The sequence below is a fragment of the Neoarius graeffei genome, chromosome 12 (genome assembly GCF_027579695.1).
Source record: "Neoarius graeffei isolate fNeoGra1 chromosome 12, fNeoGra1.pri, whole genome shotgun sequence".
Lineage (NCBI taxonomy): Eukaryota > Metazoa > Chordata > Actinopteri > Siluriformes > Ariidae > Neoarius > Neoarius graeffei.
Window position 1 is genome coordinate 6,178,354 of NC_083580.1, and position 19,719 is coordinate 6,198,072.

Below are 19,719 nucleotides of genomic sequence, written 5' to 3' on the forward strand. Positions count from 1 at the left end.
AGAACGAGCTCCAGAACTTGCGTTTGTGCCAATTAGTATGAACTGCTAGACTGACTCGCACATCACTGACAAAAATCAATAAGTGTTACAGAGATGGACGAGAGAGGGGAAAAATAAACCCACACAAACCCCCCCCCCCCCAAACCTCTCTCAGCCTAACATACAGGTCTCAGGAGAGCTGTTAAATCATTAGCACGAGCATTGCCACGCACGTCTTTTATCAGCTCCTCGCCGAGACACCCCCACCCCACCTCCCTTTTTTTTTTCCCTTCTTTTATCTCAGCTGTTGGGTGTTAAATCTGAAAGCGCCAGACGATATGGAGAGGGAAAAAAAAAGGCAACAGAAGATAAAAAGAAGCAGCAGCAGTGTATGGTTAAGTTTAAAAGCTCAGTAGGTGTACATTAGGAGTGCAAATGAAAATGGGGATCTGATCACATTTGGAAAAATGTTATACAAAAACAGTTAGGCCCAGAAATATTTGTCCAGACAATTTGCGTGATTTGGGCTCTGCATGCCACCACACTGGATTTGAAACGAAACAGCTGAGATGCAATCCAAGTGCAGGACTTTCAGGTTTAATTCAAGGGGTTGAACAAAAATATCCTATGAAAAAAGAAAGTCTAAAGGTGCCCTTCCACCAAAAACGTTTAATACTGGCTCTTTTTGAAATACCATAGTTCACGCCGAGTTGCATATGCATGCGAAAATGTAATTCTACTCCCATTCCCTGTATTAGCTTATGAAAGACAAAATAGGCGGAAAAATGAGCGAATCTGAAAAAGCCGTACGAACTTGCGTCACTTCGAAAATTAGTATTCATGGCCTCGCCCACCTTGGCTTCCGACCGCCCACGGGAAGAAAGTTCGGATTTATGCATGAGGAGAGATAGCAGAGCCCATCTCATCAGTAGCTAACGAAGAGGACCTAACAGCAAGCTGAAAACATGTTTGAACTAGGGATGGCGAAAACTAAAAAAAAAAATCTTGACCGACCACCGAGCCTCATTAGCCGGTTAAAAGTCGGTTAACCTACGAGTTTAAAATTCTAGAATTGGAATTATTAGAATCTATTCTAAATCTAACCGCGAGCATCTGCACATTCAGTCCCAGTCGCTGCCCTCCACTCACATTACCTTTTCTACAGCGCGAAACATTTAGTCAAACGCGGCACTGATGTCGAAGGGTTTGTATTGGAGCGGAGGACAAATGACGCATCTCTAAACAACAAAAGTGTCTATCAGGCGGCTGTTCTGACAGCGTTGCTATATGGCTGTGAAACGGCGACAGTATATCGACGTCATGTAAAACAGCTTGACGCGTTTCATATGCGCCGTTTGCGAAGGATTGCCAGAATACCTTGTTGGTGGGATCGTATACCTAACACTTAAGTCCTGTCTTGCTGCCACATATGCAGAATAGAGGCCTACATTATGGAAGCAAGACTTCGATGGACAGGACATGTTGTTCAGATGGGTGAAGAAAGACTACCGCGGGCGTTTTAAGGACCTTCTGAAGGTCCGCTGACCAAATGTGGCACATCGGACTTTGAAGTACTTGCCCAGAACAGAGTCCGGTGGAGAACAGCAGTGAAGGCTGGCGTGACTAGTTTTGAGGAGAGTCGAACTGAAGGAGCGTCGTCGCTGTCGAAAAGAACAAATAATCAGCGCCTGGAAGCTATCCTTGTGATAAATGTCCACGAATCTGTGGATTGGCAATTGGACTCGTGAGCCATCGCCGGGCTCACGACCGCAAAGGAGACTGATGAGACTAGGGATGGCGAAAACTAAAAAAAAAAATCTTGACCGACCACCGAGCCTCATTAGCTGGTTAACCTACGAGTTTAAAATTCTAGAATTGGAATCATTAGAATCTATTCTAAATCTAACCGCGAGCATCTGCACATTCAGTCCCAGTTGCTGCTACATTACCTTTTCTACAGCGCGAAACATTTAGTCAAACGCGGCACTGATGTCGAGGGGTTTGTATTGGAGCGGAGGACAAATGGCTCCAGCTTAGAGACAGTTTCAGTTGGCCATGATGGCGTTGAAAATAAAGTCAAGTGCTAGAAGAAGTACATAACATTCAGTGATGGGAATAACGGCGTTAAAATAAAGGCTGTTATAATGCCGGGTAATCTAATTAATTAGCTACAATCGTTATAACGCCGTTACCAATATCAACACGCCATTACTGCATGGTATTGAAGTTGCTCTGAAGCCGTCACCGACTTGGCTCACAGACATAAAACTGCGTTTGTCACTCCCCCTCCAGACACCGCTGTCATTTCATTCTCTCTCCTTCCCTCCGAAAGTCGGCATCTGCGCCTTTAGTTTGTGTGGAGAGATATGATCTGCAATAACATGCACTGTTGGCTACAGACCGAAACACACTTTCAGAATGCACTGGCCAAGGCAGGACTAAACTCCATGTGCCTTCTAATAATAATTTAAAAAAAAAAAAAAACAGGGCGCCTTTTGGCAGATGCCGCCTTTTTCACGGCTGAATCGCGCAGATCCGATTTTTTTTTTTTAGGGGGGGCGTTGGAGGAGTGTCTGATTATAATTTCATCAAAGTAAATTCTGTATATAAGCAAATGCTGTTACAGTCCATGAAACATAGGAAGTATAAGTATGAGAAGAAAACAGTAAATCAGAAAGCTACGTATGTTTGCGCAGCTTTCGCGCAAACGTGCGCAGCTGTCTGATTTACTGTTTTCTCATACTTAGGCCCAATCCCAATTCTAATTTCTACCCCTACCCCTCCCCCTTCCCCTTGGCCCTTCCCCTTGAAACTGAGCTACAAGGGATAGGGCTTGAAATTCAACCCTTACGTACTGGGATAGCCCTTCAACGATCGCATACGTCATCGTGTACCTCCGTCAGCGTTTACGTTAGCAAAACGCGACCAAATGCGTCATTGGCTGCGACCAGCCGCTACAGTCAGAGCCAGAGGCAGAAATCTCTGCTGGCAGGGTGTGATTTGTTAACGAACACCACTGAATGGGATATCTTTGGCGCTTTGTGCACCACATCCGACAGAATGAGGTGTCAGAACACTCAGGTAAACAATAAAAGCGAGAATAACAGAACAAAACGTACGCAGTCAAGCAACCGAAAACAATACTCACTCCCAAAGCTTTTTAGCAGCAGCTTGGATTTCAGAAATCGCTGCTCATTCTCAGCTCGAAAGCGAATCAAGCGGCGTGTTTCCTCTGGATAACAACTTAAAACACGTAAATAATGGAGAAAATACATTTATGACAATCTTTCGCCGCGGGAACCGCCATCTTTCTGAAATCCGCATGAAATCTCGCTGAAATCCGCATGGCATTGTGGGAAATCACTCAAACCCCTTCGTTTGGAGTCAGCTCCAGGAAAATCTCCGTTTGGAGGGGTACAGAAGCCCTACCCCTCCGCGTTAACTGGGATTGGGATACCCCTACCCCTTCACGTGAACGCGCAAAATGGAGGGGAAGGGCCAAGGGGTTGGTCCAAGGGGTGAAATGGGATTCGACCTTATACTTCCTATGTTTCATGGACTGTAACGGCATTTGCTTATTTAGTAATTTTAATACAGAATTTACTTTGAAATTATAATCAGACACTCCAACGCCCCCCCTAAAAAAAAAAAAAAAAAAAAATCGGATCTGCGCGATTCAGCCGTGAAAAAGGCGGCATCCGCCAAAAGGCGCGCCGTTTGCATCCCTGATAGCAATTCATAAGCTAAAAAGCCTGTCTCTACACTTTTCTTTCGCCGAGTGGCAGCTGTCTTCAACTGGGGCGGGAGGGCGGGACATGACTGAATGGGTGTTTCTGATTTGTCAGCTGTCGTCCTTACACCGCATGGCATGCCCCAAGCATTTACAGCACAGAATTCCAGGTTCTCCGCTCCAAAATCGGCAGCTTCAAAACGATTGATTTTTTTTTTTAACCGACAACCAAAAAAAAAAAATTAACCGGTTGACGTTGATTCGGTCAACCATCGGTCAAACGGTCATCGGTTAACATCCCTAGATGAGACGCTGCTGAAGAACATGGATCTGTCGCTTGTGACAGCCAAACCAGTCATATTATTTCATCTCAAACGCATTAAGGTGGTAAGAAACTCGTCCGCTAATTAACTTTTAACGAGACACACCTGTTAATTGAAAAAGAGTTCCTGGTCATGACCTCATGAAGCTGGTTATGAGAAACGCCAATAGTGTGGAAAGCGTCAAGGTAAAATGCTGGATGCCCTGAAGAATCTAAAAGATCAAAATTTTGTTTACCGCATAATTCCATACGTTATTAGCTCCTCCAGCGTCGGCCACATTTCACGAAAATCGCTTCTCTCTCTAAATTCTTCACAGATTTTTATTCTTTTTGGCGGGACAGTAGGCCTACCTGGGGTGTATATACAGTAGCTTCTACACAAATTTGCATAATTGCAATTTATAATGGCAATATGGAGTAATTAGTCGATCCCTAACAAGCAGTTTCCATAGAAATCGCTTCTTCTCCCTCAATCCTTCAGCGATTTTGATTCTTTCTGGTATGAAGGTAGGGGTACCTGGGGTGCATAGAACTTCTACCCAGAATTCCTTAATTGCAATTATTAATGAAGTTATAGACTAAGCCTTAATCCGACAGCAGTTCAACAAAAATCGCTTCTTCTCCGTCAATTCCTCGCCGTTTTGGATTCCTTCTGGTGAATAGGTCGGTATTCCTAGGGTGGATCTCACATCTATATATAGCTTGAAAATTTATTGCGTTCTTTAGCTCGTTCCTTCTGGACTAGACGAGGCCGGAGTGATCTACACCATCACTGACCGTCTCGTCTCATAGTTTTGATGCCTTCAGTATTGTTCAACATACAGCAGGTGTATCCACACACACACACACAATATTGATTTCTCTCTCTTTTAAAGATGAGGCTCATCATGTTGCTGCAATCACAGCTGGAAACAATCCCTCATTGCTGCTCGCAGACGCACGGAACTGCGAGAACCAACCAGATCAGAATCTTCAAACGTTCTGAAGGTCGTAGCCAGGAGGGAAAAAAAAAAAAAGCGTTCAAAAGATAGAGCAAATTATTTAAAGGTGCAGATTGATGCGATTTGAAAAATTATAGCTTTATATTGACACTCATTCCAATGCTGCATTCAACTACAGGTTGTGACAATTTGTCCTCCAAAAACAAAAACAAAAAAAACCAACCACGCCCATTGAACTTGGAGCTCCAACTCAAGCCCATCAGATCCATATGGCACCAAGTCGCACCTCTTACCTCATAATAAATAGCATTAACAGTGCAGCTCATTGTTAAATTTGTACAGTTTGAGGGAGGAAACGATAGCTAGCTTGTAGCTAACAAAGGATGAACAGGAAGGCAATCCAAAGTATGTGCACCCCTGGCTATCACACCCAGATATCCTTGTTCTCGTTCCAGATTTACTCTCCGTTTGGACCCTCCACTCTTCCAAGAAGGCTTCCCAGTAGGTTTTGGGGCGTGGCTGTGGGGATTAGGGATTCGGCCATAAGGGCTTGAGTGAGATCAGGAATTGATGTTGAGAGAGGAGGCCTGGGGTTCAGTCTGCGTTCCAGTTTATCACGAAAGCGTTCAGTAGGGTCGAGGTGCCCGACACTCGAGTTCTTCCAGTCCGACCTCGTCTTCCAACCAAACTCCTGCTGGAAAGGGTTTGGGCTTTTTGGTTGCAGTGAAGGGAGGTTGTGACACTACAGCATGCAAAGACAACGTGTACAGCTGCATGTTTCTAACTTTGTGGCAACAGTTTGGGAAAGACACATGATCCAAGCAGCTGCTTCTCCACCCACTCCGTCTCCTTCTCCCCCCTCCTCCTCCGTCATCTCCTCCTCCTCCATCTTCTCCTCCTCCTCCTTTGTCGTCATCATCGTCTCCTCCTCCGTCATCTCCTCCTCCGTCGCCATCATTGTCGTCTCCTCTTCCTTCGTCTTCTCCATCTTCTCCTCCTCCTCCTCCGTCATCTCCTCCTCCGTCGCCGTCTCCTCCTCCGTCGCCATCATTGTCGTCTCCTCTTCCTTCGTCTTCTCCATCTCCTCCTCCTCCTCCCCCGTCGCCGTCTCCTCCTCCGTCGCCGTCTCCTCCTCCGTCGCCATCATTGTCGTCTCCTCTTCCTTCGTCTTCTCCATCTTCTCCTCCTCCTCCCCCGTCGTCGTCTCCTCCTCCGTCATCGTCTCCTCCTCCGTCATCGTCTCCTCCGTCATCGTCATCTCCTCCGTCGTCGTTGTCATTGTCTTCTCCGTCGTCATCTCCTCTATTGTCTTCTCCTCCTCCGTCGTCATAGTCTTCTCCTCCTGTCGTCATAGTCTTCTCCTCCTCCGTCGTCATAGTCTTCTCCTCCTCCGTCGTCATAGTCTTCTCCTCCTCCGTCGTCATAGTCATCGTCTTCTCAGTCGTCGTAGTCGTCGTCTCCTCCTCCATCGTCATCTTCTCCTCCTCCGTCGCCATCATTGTCGTCTACTCCTCCATCGTCTCCTCTTCCTTCGTCTTCTCCTCCTCCATCTTCTCCTCCTCCTCCTTCGTTGTAGTCATCGTCATCTCCTCCTTCTCCATTGTCTTCTCGTCCTCCATTGTCTTCTCCTCCTCCTCAATTGTCGTCATTGTCTTCTCCTCCTCCGTCATGGTCTTCTCCTCCTCCTTCTTCGTCGTAGTCATCGTCGTCTTCTCCTCCTCCTTTGTCGTCGTCATCTCCTCCTCCGTCTTCTCCTCCTCCTCCTTCGTTATCATCATCATCTCCTCCTCCTTCATTGTCATCGTCTTCTCCATCTCCTCCTCCAGGAAGGCATCCATTGTTCCTCAGTTTGTAGCTCAGAGGTCGAAAACTGAAGTTTCTACAGTACAAATTAACCCTGAAATTTATAGAAAAGAAGCAAGGACAGAGTGGGGGAGCAGACTCAATTAAGGAAATTTAATAAGTGTTGATGGGGTGAAGGATGAGTCTCCAGCATCGGCGTACAAGGTAAAAGATTTGGTTTGCAGTTTCTTGGCAACATGACTAAGTGATGGCAAGAACTGGTTTTATGGATGTTCCACTATATTATATGTAACTATAAACAGATTTAAAAAAAAAAAAAAAAGAAAAGAAAAAAAAAGACACCCACACATAACATGGCAGTGATGTTTAAAACCTAAAACATTTGTAATGGCTGGTAAACTCCTGTGGCCTAACCGCAATAAAACACTGCTTCATTATACCGTCCTGCTGTTGATCAATTTTAATAGAACATGTCCGTGAAAAAGAGTTTTACTCCTTACACAATCACATTTTATTTATTTTTTAAAATTGATGGACGTCGAGACTCCGTAAGCAACAGCGTGGCTGCAGTTCTGAACATCTTCACATCGTTCAGAGAAACACCCCGATTTTTAAACGTAAATCTCAACACGACACGTCCAGCGGAAACGGAATTCTTCTGGAACGACCTCCAAAGCCTCCGATCACACAGTGACGTACAGCTCGCCGTTTGTACAAATCCAGCGCGTGGCATAGAGAGATGAGGAGGTCGGCTCCAGTCACACGAGAACGAGTGAGATTGATGCGATGCAGAGTGTGTGGTCCAGCTCAGGCTCATCCTTTATGACTAATGCAGACATGTCCTTGTGTTTCCTCTCACTTCCTGTACACAGAGGAAGAAGCCTTGTCCGGACAGGCTGGAATCATTAAACCGCTTTAAAACTCGAACACGAGAGCGAAACCGCAGTCAGGAACTCGGCAGAGCTGAGGGCATCAGAGCAAGGTCTGGAAATGTTTCCAGAACATAACGGACAACTGCGTGTGTGGTGTTCTTCAGAGTTCTGTACATGCTCTGTATCCTCAGTACAAAATTACTTGGAAAATAAACAAAATCACACAAGAATCAAGTATTTAACACCTTTCGTCCAATTTTACAGTTACCCTATTCCATCATTCTTAATATTTTTATCCGGACTGCAAGAGACCATTTTATTTTTGCCCTCTCGCACATGCGGGTGTACGTACAGCAGTTACGGTCGTTTACCACCAAGTGGTACATTGCTGCTGAATTCTGGATTCTGATTGGTCAGAAGGACTTGGTTCATTTTCTAGAACATCAAAATCACAGGTTTGGAGGAGGAAGAAGAAGGAGCAGAAGAAGACGACGGAGAAGGAGCAGTAGAAGGAGGAGCAGAAGATGGAGATGATTGAGGAGAAGCAGTAGAAGATGGAGAAGGAGCAGCAGAAGAAGCAGTAGAAGATGAAGGAGAAGGAGCAGCAGAAGAAGCAGTAGAAGATGAAGGAGGAGGAGTAGAAGCAGCAGTAGTAGAAGGAGCAGCAGTAGAAGATGGAAGAGCAGCTGTAGAAGAAGCAGTAGAAGGAGCAGCAGCAGAAGAAGAGAAGGAGGGAGGAGAAGGAGCAGCAGCTTGGATCATGTGGTTCTTCCTCAAACTGTTACCACAAAATTAGAAGCACACGTTGTCTTGGCATGCTGTAGCGTCACAACCTCCCTTCACTGCAACCAAAAAGCCCAAACCCTTTCCAGCAGGAGTTTGGTTGGAAGACGAGGTCGGACTGGAAGAACTCGAGTGTCGGGCACCTCGACCCTACTGAACGCTTTCGTGATAAACTGGAACGCAGACTGAACCCCAGGCCTCCTCTCTCAACATCAATTCCTGATCTCACTCAAGCCCTTATGGCCGAATCCCTAATCCCCACAGCCACGCCCCAAAACCTACTGGGAAGCCTTCTTGGAAGAGTGGAGGGTCCAAACGGAGAGTAAATCTGGAACGAGAACAAGGATATCTGGGTGTGATGGCCAGGGGTGCGCATGTTTTAGCCATATAGTGTATAATATTAATTACTTCCCTCTGAACAGTCAGAATTTATTGGTTTCGTTTCTCCCGAAAAGCGAACGGTGAAATAGATCGGAACGTTTAGCGCTATGAAGAAGCAGCCCGAGCGTACAGGACGAAGCTGAAAGCATCGCGGCAGCCGCGATGAAACGGACAACAAAGAGTTTCCATGGTTTTGAAGCGAGCGGGAGCAGAGAAGCCAGTGATGCACGGCCAAGCGCTCGACCTCATAAACCTCCGGGTCTGATCTGTTCGGCGCACAGGAAGGCACAGAGCGCTTCTGGCAAATGGCTGGGACGGGTAGTGGAAAGTGGACCACAGCCACATTGCATTTAGAACAGTCCTGCCATGCCGCGCGTGCGCGCGTGTGTGTGTGTAGTCATCGAATGGCTGTGTTTGTCTTTCAGTATGCATCACAGTATTTTTCCTATGTTTTCCATCCTGAGAGTGGTTGTGTGTTCATATCTGTTGATGTTTTCGGGTCTTTTGTTGGACATTTATTAATGAAATCCATCTCTCTCTCTCTCTCTCTCTCTCTCGATTAACCTGGGGAAAACAAAGAATGAAAATGCTCCTACACTTCAGCTACACACACTTGAGCCAAACTAAACACCAGAACAGGAAAAGCAAGGCAAAAAAACAATCACTAAAGGAACCAAACACACACCGTGCGTTCAGCGAGAAAAGGAAAGTTGAGCGAGCACCAAGCAAAAACACTTAGCACAGCAAAACATTTCCACTTATTAACGAGTGCCAGCAAATGTTTGCTTTTCCTGATTCGAGTAAGAAAACCTCGCTCCACTTTCCTCTAATGGGTTCCTATAAAAAAAAAAAAAAAAACAGAGGCTGTAACGTGTGGAATAGAACACACAGCACGAAAAGCTGAAAATCTTCCTGAAACCCAGAACGCGCCTTTTCGCGTCTCGCCTAAAACCTGCCACATCGTTGGCCATGTCATGAGCTAACCGCGAGCAGCACTAATCCAACGCTGGAATGTGTAATTAAGGCGCTTGGCCCCTTGCGTCGCAGCCGTCAGAGTGGTTGCTAAGGCAAATACGGCGTTGCCATCATTGCGGCGCGCTCCCCCAATAACCAACACGTCGTTGCCGTCTTGCTAATCCACCTTGGCAGTGGATGGACGGCTCCTCGGCCAGAGATAATGAGTGATGGGGGGAAAAAAAAAGAAGTAAATGCTTGAGGAGGAGAAAAAAAGTTGTTCAATCAAACTCAAGAACACGATGCGTTTTTTCCTCCTGAATTACATCCCGCCGTATGCTCAAATATGGACAGAATGAGGGCATACGATCAACACCCGACGCCTGCTAGCAAGCTACGCTCTCATCTCACGGCTGGTTTCTTCACTCGGAATGAAGTCATGGCAAATCTGGCTCGCAAACGATGAGGGGGGAAAAAAAAAAAAATCAGATACATAGTAACCCAGATGGACCCAAAAACAAACAAAAAGCTCCAAAAGCTGTAAAACCTACAAACCCCATGAACATCTGGACGAATATCAACAAGTGGAATTGATTATGACGACAATTATAAATCTAAAATCGACTTAAGAGCTGCCCAAGTCACATCTATAATATTCATATTTTTCATTTCCCTTACCTTGCTCTTTATACCAACACACAACAACCAGCATCATTTGCTGTGTGTAAACATTCTCATAACAAACCAAGTTTCAGGAACGCCAAGTTACGTTTGACAACCTCCGCACACGATGATGCATGCGAGCCATAATCAACCAACAAAAGCATTCACCGCTTTGAGTCACGCCCCTAAAAGGGAAAAAAAAACAAAACAAAACTTGCGGAGCTGCAAAAATCACAAAACGGTGGAGGAGCAGCTTCCAAGCACAGCATGTGTTAAATGTTTCCAATAATGCAGCTCAGCCACAGCGGAGCGCCACCTTTCAGATTTAGATCATAAAAAGAATTTGACCAGACACCCAATTATTTTTGTTTAGCGGACCGAAAGCTACCGAATTCGAAATCACAGACTTCCGATTTTTTATTTATTTATTTATTTTAAAAAAAATAGAACAAATCATCTCCACATGGCCCTAAATTCTCCGCTATTTTTTCCTGCTTCACCATGACCCAATACAAGATACTACATCATGCATCACATGGTGGTGGGCTTTCCTTGTTCGCACAAGGCATTGTGGGATACAAATTTGAAACCGGAGAGAAAAATGGAGGACGCGAGTGTGCGAATGAAACGTGAAAGACCGACTACAGTAACGGAAAGAAAGCGAGAAGAAAAGACGTTATGTTATATACGAAGGAAAGGAAACACAGGACCAAACAAATAAATAAATAAATAAAATATTGGCGGTCAGCGAGCACCTCGGTGTGATCAGCTGTTCGTTTAGCGACAGAATGATGGAACTGTCAGTGCACGCTCAAAGGGAAACCTGCGCATGCGCACACACACACACACGGACTTCCTCTGTCTGCGCAAAGTGTGCGATATTACAGAAATAAAACGTACATCACAACCCCCAAATTTCAGAGGAACTAAATTTTGCCGATTTTATGAAAATCGAAAAGCCGTCTAGCTTTACTTTGCGCTAGCACAAATGGTTACTCCAGGGTTTTTTCTAGAAAAATTTAGTATGAGGGCGCTCACCATGGCGAGGGAGCCGGTTGTCCCCCCGCCGTGCAAAGCCTTTGAAAAATGCTCCAATGGGACATTCTGAGGCTATCTGAGAGGGAAATTGTAACAAATTATCTGTCAACATTGAAAAAGAAAGAAGTAATCTTCTGCCCCGGACAGTCTTTTGGCTTTCTTCCGCTTCGTGCCGCGGGATGACATCTTTAAATGCCCAAGTGTCAACAAAAACAACTCGCGAACTACTTCTGTCAAAAGCTCCCGCGCCGGTGGGTGAAAGGTCATTCAGTCTCGAGAAATCTCGCTCTACAAGTCAGCTGACCTTGTATGTAACCCATGTCAAATCTCGCGAGAGCAGCCGCGACAACTAAACAACATGGCGCCTCAGTCTGGAAAACGCCAATTCGGATTGTTTTTGCACCGTCTGGCAACCGTATCTACTATGATTGGAATATTTTTGGAGTAATTATAACGTATTTGATGATCAGACACATTGTCACGTGGTGTTGCTGGGATGTTTTCACGGAGTCGGTAAGGGGGCGCACGCCGAGAGTAAGAGGGCGCAGCGCCCCTGTTCCCCCGTTTAGACGAAAGCCTGGTTACTCTCATTCAGGATCTTTCTACTTTAATATTCTTCCTATTATTTTTTTTTCTCCCTCAGTTTTCAACCAATCACCACCAAATTTCACATGAATAATACCTCTGGGCTGAATTACATTACTATGACTTTTGGTACTGATCAGGATCACTGATCTGGAATGATCCATGAAAAACAGGATTTTTTTTTCCCAAATCACTTATAGCTCTCAAATTTCATGATTTTTTTTTCAAAAATTTTTTTAATTTAAATTTTGTTCAGGGCGGCAGGGCGCAACTTTTCCTCGACCTTCAATTAACAAAGGTCAGCTAGTGCAAATTACTGCGACTTTAGTCACAGTCTCTATCTAGTTTTATATACCTGCTCTCTTTCTGCTTATTTTCATAGTGAGGAAGTCATATTACAACACCTGGCATACAATCACAATGTTGATGTTCATGAACACCACCACTGTTAAACTCCCCCGAATTCCTTCAATAAATGAATAAATCTGACGCTGCACATTCAACAGCTCTCATCGTGCTCAGGTGATGCTGTTGATGATCGGCTGCATAACACACCTTGAATTTCCGATAAAGAAAACGTGACAAACATCATTGTGAGTCATTATTAGTGGCAGGAACACGGTGAGCTGAAATCTTATCCGTGTGTGTCCCCGACACTCGGCAGATAAACATGTTGACTTTCCTGGGTGTGTGCTGTGAGTATGTATGGACGTCTGTTTGATTCGTTCCCCGTCCTGCTCTTTTTGACGAAGGTTCTGGATTGATGCAGATAAGGCCATCTATGAAAGTGGCCAGTTCTCTCTCTCACACACACACACACACACACCTGATGATGCGCTGGGCAGCGTACTGGTGGAGGCAGCGGAATTGGGCAGACATGTTGGCCAGAGCTGCTAAGCAGTTTGTGTGCAGGTACTTATCCTGAAAATAAACAACACATCACAAACGATCTTATTTCGACTCAGAGACTTGAAGAGAAACTCAACATGAGCGAGCACTCGAGCTCGAACTCAAGTACTTCAAGTAAGAATTTAACTTGAGCTTTTGATTCCATAAACATCACTACACTGGATATTATACTGCAGTTTCAGCTGACAACCTGAATTTTAAAATGGTCAGTGGCTCCAGCGTGCTTTCCCCCTCTTATTTCTATTCCCGTATTTATCTGGAACAGAAACAGTGTGTGTGTGGAGGAGTCTTACCCTGGTGCGGGTCATGTTGAACTGGATGGTGCGAATCACCACGAGGATTAACAGGCTGCCGAGAGAAATCTCGGTTAAAGCCCGCTCTGTGTACCAGCTTATGTTCTTCAGCATCTGACACACACACAGGGAAGCAAAGGCAGTGTTTAGTTAGTTAGTTAGTTAGTTAGTTACAAACAAACAAACAAACAAACAAACAAAGGGAGAGAAGGAGAGAAGGAAAGGAAAAGAAAGGAAAAGGGAAAGGAAAGAAGGGAAAAAGAAACAAGGAAAAAGAAAGGGAAAAAGAAAAAGAAAAGGGAAAAAGAAAAAGAAAAGGGAAAAAGAAAAAAAAAAGAAACAAGGAAAAGGAAAAAAGAAACAAGGAAAAAAGAAACAAGGAAAAGGAAAAAAGAAACAAGGAAAAAAGAAACAAGGAAAAAAGAAAAGGAAAAAAGAAACAAGGAAAAGGAGAAAAGAAACAAGGAAAAAAGAAACAAGGAAAAAAGAAACAAGGAAAAAAGAAACAAGGAAAAAAGAAACAAGGAAAAAAGAAACAAGGAAAAAAGAAACAAGGAAAAAAGAAACAAGGAAAAAAGAAACAAGGAAAAGGAAAAAAGAAACAAGGAAAAGGAAAAAAGAAACAAGGAAAAGGAAAAAAGAAACAAGGAAAAGGAGAAAAGGAAAAAAGAAACAAGGAAGGAGAAAAGGAAAAAAGAAACAAGGAAGGAGAAAAGGAAAAAAGAAACAAGGAAAAAGAAAAGGAAAAAAGAAACAAGGAAGGAGAAAAGGAAAAAAGAAACAAGGAAAAAGAAAAGGAAAAAAGAAACAAGGAAAAAGAAAAGGAAAAAAGAAACAAGGAAAAAGAAAAGGAAAAAAGAAACAAGGAAAAAGAAAAGGAAAAAAGAAACAAGGAAAAAGAAAAGGAAAAAAGAAACAAGGAAAAAGAAAAGGAAAAAAGAAACAAGGAAGGAGAAAAGGAAAAAAGAAACAAGGAAGGAGAAAAGGAAAAAAGAAACAAGGAAGGAGAAAAGGAAAAAAGAAACAAGGAAGGAGAAAAGGAAAAAAGAAACAAGGAAGGAGAAAAGGAAAAAAGAAACAAGGAAGGAGAAAAGGAAAAAAGAAACAAGGAAAAAGAAAAGGAAAAAAGAAACAAGGAAAAAGAAAAGGAAAAAAGAAACAAGGAAAAAGAAAAGGAAAAAAGAAACAAGGAAGGAGAAAAGGAAAAAAGAAACAAGGAAAAAGAAAAGGAAAAAAGAAACAAGGAAAAAGAAAAGGAAAAGAGAAACAAGGAAAAAGAAAAGGAAAAGAGAAACAAGGAAAAAGAAAAGGAAAAGAAAAGGAAAAGAAAAGGAAGAAGGAAAAGAAAAAGAAAAGAAAGAAGGAAAAGAAAAAAGAAAGAAGGAAAGGAGAAGGAAAAGAAAAAAGAAAGAAGGAAAGGAGAAGGAAAAGTAAAGCAAAGAAAGAAAGAAAAGAAAAGGAGAGAAGGAAAGAAAAGAAGAAAGAAGAGAAGAAAGAAAGAAAGAAAGAAAGAAAGAAAGAAAGAAAGAAAGAAAGAAAGAAGAGAAGAGAGAAAGAAAGAAAGAAAGAAAGAAAGAAAGAAAGAAAGAAGAGAAGAAAGAAAGAAAGAAAGAAAGAAAGAAAGAAGGAAAGAAAGAAAAAGAAGGAAAGAAGGAAAGAAAAGGAGAGAAGGAAAAGAAAGAAGGAAAAGAAAGGAAAAAGGAAAAGAAAGGAAGAAGGAAAAGAAAGAAAAAAGAAAAGAAAGGAAAAGAAAAGGGAAAGGAAAAGAAAAAAGAAAGAAGGAAAGAGAGAGAGAAGGTAAACATGTTCTTGACAACACATCTGAGATGATTAGTCACCACACTGAATGGGTGCCAATGTTTATGAAACCTATGCAGCCCCGATTTTAAAGTGTCCTGGAAAGAGACGCATGAAAAGCAGAAACTCTCATTTCTCTGCTGCGTCCCCCCCCCCATCTTATTAACGTCAAGAGAGACGCTAGTAGGGACGTGATAAAACATCAATAAAACGTCAAAATGTTATACGTTTTTGAGGCGTCGGTGTATTAAAATTAGCTTAGACGCGGGAGCTTTCTGATCCAGTCAGCTAGCCATTGTTTAAGCTACTCCACAAGGGGGCGATATATAAACTCTACAGGTCTTGTACGGTTACAAGAAGTGATGTTACTTTGCTCATCCCTTGATAGGGCTCCATCTAGTGGTGCTTCCTTATATACGATACGGAATACTGATAGGCCTTCGCAACTTGCATGATAAAAAGAGTTCGTCTATTTATTTCCATCAGAAAAATGTTCTGATTATCGATGCGTTAAAAAGGCATCCATCCCGAGCTGAGAAGCTAGCGAAGGATTAACGGCTGTGACATAAGGGATAACTGGAGCCAACTATAAACGGATACAAAAGAGCATCAGCGACGACGTAGCTCACTCCGGCCCCGTCTAGTCCAGAAGGAACGATCTAAAGTGGGCCAACTTGCGCAATAAATGTTGCAAGCTATATACACTATATACAGTGGTGCTTGAAAGTTTGTGAACCCTTTAGAATTATCTAGATTTCTGCATAAATATGACCTAAAACATCATCAGATTTTCACACAAGTCCTAAAAGTAGATAAAGAGAACCCAGTTAAACAAATGAGACAAAAATATTATATTGGTCATTTATTTATTGAGGAAAAATGATCCAATATTACATATCTGTGAGTGGCAAAAGTATGTGAACCTCTAGGATTAGCAGTTCATTTGAAGGTGAAATTAGAGTCAGGTGTTTTCAGTCAATGGGATGACAATCAGGTGTGAGTGGGCACCCTGTTTTATTTAAAGAACAGGGATCTATCAAAGTCTGATCTTCACAACACATGTTTGTGGAAGTGCATCATGGCACGAACAAATGAGATTTCTGAGGACCTCAGGAAAAGCGTTGTTGATGCTCATCAGGCTGGAAAAGGTTACAAAACCATCTCTAAAGAGTTTGGACTCCACCAATCCACAGTCAGACAGATTGTGTACAAATGGAGGAAATTCAAGACCATTGTTACCCTCCCCAGGAGTGGTCGACCAACAAAGATCTCTCCAAGAGCAAGGCGTGTAATCGTTGGCGAGGTCACAAAGGACCCCAGGGTAACTTCTAAGCAACTGAAGGCCTCTCTCACATTGGCTAATGTTAATGTTCATGAGTCCACCATCAGGAGAACACTGAACAACAATGGTGTGCATGGCAGGGTTGCAAGGAGAAAGCCACTGCTCTCCAAAAAGAACATTGCTGCTCATCTGCAGTTTGCTAAAGATCACGTGGACAAGCCAGAAAGCTATTGGAAAAAATTTTGTGGACGGATGAGAACAAAATAGAACTTTTTGATTTAAATGAGAAGCATTATGTTTGGAGAAAGGAAAACGCTGCATTCCAGCATAAGAACCTTATCCCATCTGTGAAACATGGTGGTGGTAGTATCATGGTTTGGGCCTGTTTTGCTGCATGTGGGCCAGGACGGCTTGCCATCATTGATGGAACAATGAATTCTGAATTATACCAGCGAATTCTAAAGGAAAATGACAGGACATCTGTCCATGAACTGAATCTCAAGAGAAGGTGGGTCATGCAGCAAGACAACGACCCTAAGCACACAAGTCATTCTACCAAAGAATGGTTAAAGAAGAATAAAAAAGTGAATGTTTTGGAAAGTCCTGACCTTAATCCAATGGAAAGGTTGTGGAAGGACCTGAAGCGAGCAGTTCATGCGAGGAAACCCACCAACATCCCAGAGTTGAAGGGAGAAGCAGCAATTTGTGTGGAAACTGATCGTTAGGGCTTAATTACTCCATATCTTCATTATTAATTATAATTCTGCAAATTTGGGTAGAAGCTACATGCACCACAAGCAGACCGACCTGCCTGCCAAAAAGAATAAAAATTCAGTGAAGACCTGAGAGGAGAAGAAGCGATTTTCATGAAACATGGACGACGCCAGACGGACAACACACGATGGCAAAGTTGGCAGGATGAACTAATTTTGAATTCATCAATTTTGAATCCTAAACCCGAGTTCAACTTTTCTATACAAGCCATCTTCCTCTTAAAAATAAATACAAAAAAAGCGCCAAGTTATCGGATGAATACACAAGTCTGATGCCCTTCATCATCCAATCACCCAACATTCTTGACCTCGCCGGGTGGGCAGTGCTCCAGGCTCCGGAGGAGAAGGCGGGACATCCCCTCCCCCGGGCTCTAAAACGGCGCCCTGCGAAGAGGACTCTTCTTGATTTGAGTCTCACGGCGACTGGCGCCAAGTTCCCGTATCTTTGTTCCAAGGTGGCACGTGTAGACCAATGAATGTTTTAAACCAACCTCATGTTGGGTTCAAATTCCATCTAGTCTCTGCTGTTGGTTCAGCGTCACGGTTCATGTCCCGGTACCTTACAGGAGGATGAGTTCCATTATCGATCTGAACAGGTTGACCTTCAGGTGTCTGGTCAGGTCCGAGTGCCATATTTTATTGATGTCATTGCAGGCTTTCCAAGCCAGCGCCTGATGAATCCTCAAGTCTTTAAAAGGAGGAGGAGTCCATTATAATAAACGCCCTTCAGTAGAATTTTAAAGGAAGCTGGGGATAAAACGCTTGAACGCTTGTGCTTTACAGAGGTCAAAATTTTTTTAAAAAGGGCAGAAAATTCACCTATACGGCTCTGCTCATGTAAAGACCTAGATTTAAATAAATAAATAAATAAATAAATCTGCTTTAAAATCAAGCGTACACCGCCACAACACAGAACCTACATCATTTTAAAACAGATTAACTGGCATTCTTGGATACTAGATGTGTCTTTGCACTATTTTTTTTTTTAACTAACTGGTGGGTTGAATGATGAATTGGTTTCAGGAACCCACCAGGTGCTGCGTCGATACATCCTGTAGAGATGAGGCAAACCGGTGTGGGCTGATTTTACACAAATTATTGCACCTTAAAACAAAAATCGCAGACGTTATTTTGAACATTTTCTGGACAGCCCGGGGAATCAGGACAGGAAACGCTTTCAAAAGGTATTGTTACTCTGTAGGGCGTCAGTGGCGACGGAGCGAGTGCTTCAGATTCAGACGGACTATTTATTAATTAAAAAGCTGCAAAGACGGAGCTTGTGTGAAGCTGCCCAGCTTAGTCTGTGCTAAAACGTTTAGAAAAGGACAGATGGGATTCAGTGTGTGTGTGTGTGTGGGGGGGGGGGGGGGGGGGGGGGGATATGAACTGACCACTTCATGTATGGAGCGGTTGAAGGTGTCGTCCTCGGTGAGGATGAGGAGGATGATGAGGGCCATGTAAACATGGTGGGAGTTTCTGTTCTCCACATGATAGAGGATCTCCAGAATCGGCATCACCTGGTGAACAGAGAGAGAGACAGAGAGAGAGAGAGAGACAGACAGACAGACAGACAGAGAGGGGGAGGAAAGAGAGAGAGAGACACACAGATGGGAAGAGGAAACAGACATAGCAGAGAGAGACACACACAGATGGGGAGGCCGGGTGAGAGAGAGACAGAGAGAGAGTGTGCAAGGAGAGACAGACAGACAGAGAGGGCGAGAAGAGAGAGAGACAGACAGATAGGGAGAGGAGAGACATAGCAAGGAGAGAGAGTGACAGACAGATGGGGAGGGGGGAGAAAGACAGAGAGTGCAAGGAGAGACAGACAGACAGAGGGGGAGGAGAGAGAGAGACAGATGGGGAGAGGAGACAGACATAGCAAGGAGAGAGAGACAGGGAGAGAGAAAGAGGAGAGAGCAGACAGACAGAGCAACGTGAGAAACACACGGGAGAGAAAGAGAGCGCAGACAGAGCAAGGAGAGAGAAACAGACAGAAGGGGAGAAGAGAGAGACAGACACAGGTGGGGAGAGGAGACAAACATAGCAAGGAGAGAGAGACACACAGGGAGAGAGAGAAAGACAAATGGGGAGAGGAGAGAGAGCAGACAGACACAGAGGGGGAGGGAGAGAGAGCGCGCGCAGACAGACAGAGCAAGGAGAGAGAGAGACCAAGGAGACAGACAGACAGAGAGGGGGAGAAGATGGGAAGAGGAGACAGTCACAGCAAGGAGAGAGAGAGAGAGAGACACACACAGACACAGATGGGGAGAGAGAAAGAGAGACAGACAGGGAGAAAGAGGAGACAGACAACAAGGAGAGAGACAGACAGACAGCAAAGAGAGAGCAGACAGAGAGCAAGGAGAGAGAGAGAGGGGAGAGACACACAGACGGAGAGGGGAGAGAGAGAAGAGACAGACAGACAAGGAGAGAGAGAGACAGCAAGGAGAGAGAGAAAGAGAGGGAGTGGAGACAGACAGACCAAGGAGAGAGAAAAGACACAGACGGGGAGAAGAGAGAAAAAGAGGAGATACAGACAACAAGGAGAGAGAGAGAGACAGACACACACAGATGGAGAAAGAGAGCAGACAGACACAGAGGGGGAGAGGAGAGCGTG

At 44.0% G+C, this 19,719-nt stretch overlaps 1 protein-coding gene across 1 annotated transcript in view; it reads right to left on the reverse strand.

Annotated features, from left to right (window-relative positions):
* Nucleotides 1-19,719, reverse strand: part of dym (dymeclin) — a 213,472-nt gene that overhangs the window by 94,572 nt on the left and 99,181 nt on the right. Inside the window, exons 11-13 of the mRNA XM_060935419.1 lie at nucleotides 18,497-18,622; nucleotides 13,254-13,367; nucleotides 12,878-12,972 (exon numbers count right to left, since the gene is read on the reverse strand). Of these exons, the coding sequence (XP_060791402.1) occupies nucleotides 12,878-12,972; nucleotides 13,254-13,367; nucleotides 18,497-18,622 (335 nt within the window). The remainder of the gene's footprint in view (nucleotides 1-12,877; nucleotides 12,973-13,253; nucleotides 13,368-18,496; nucleotides 18,623-19,719) is intronic.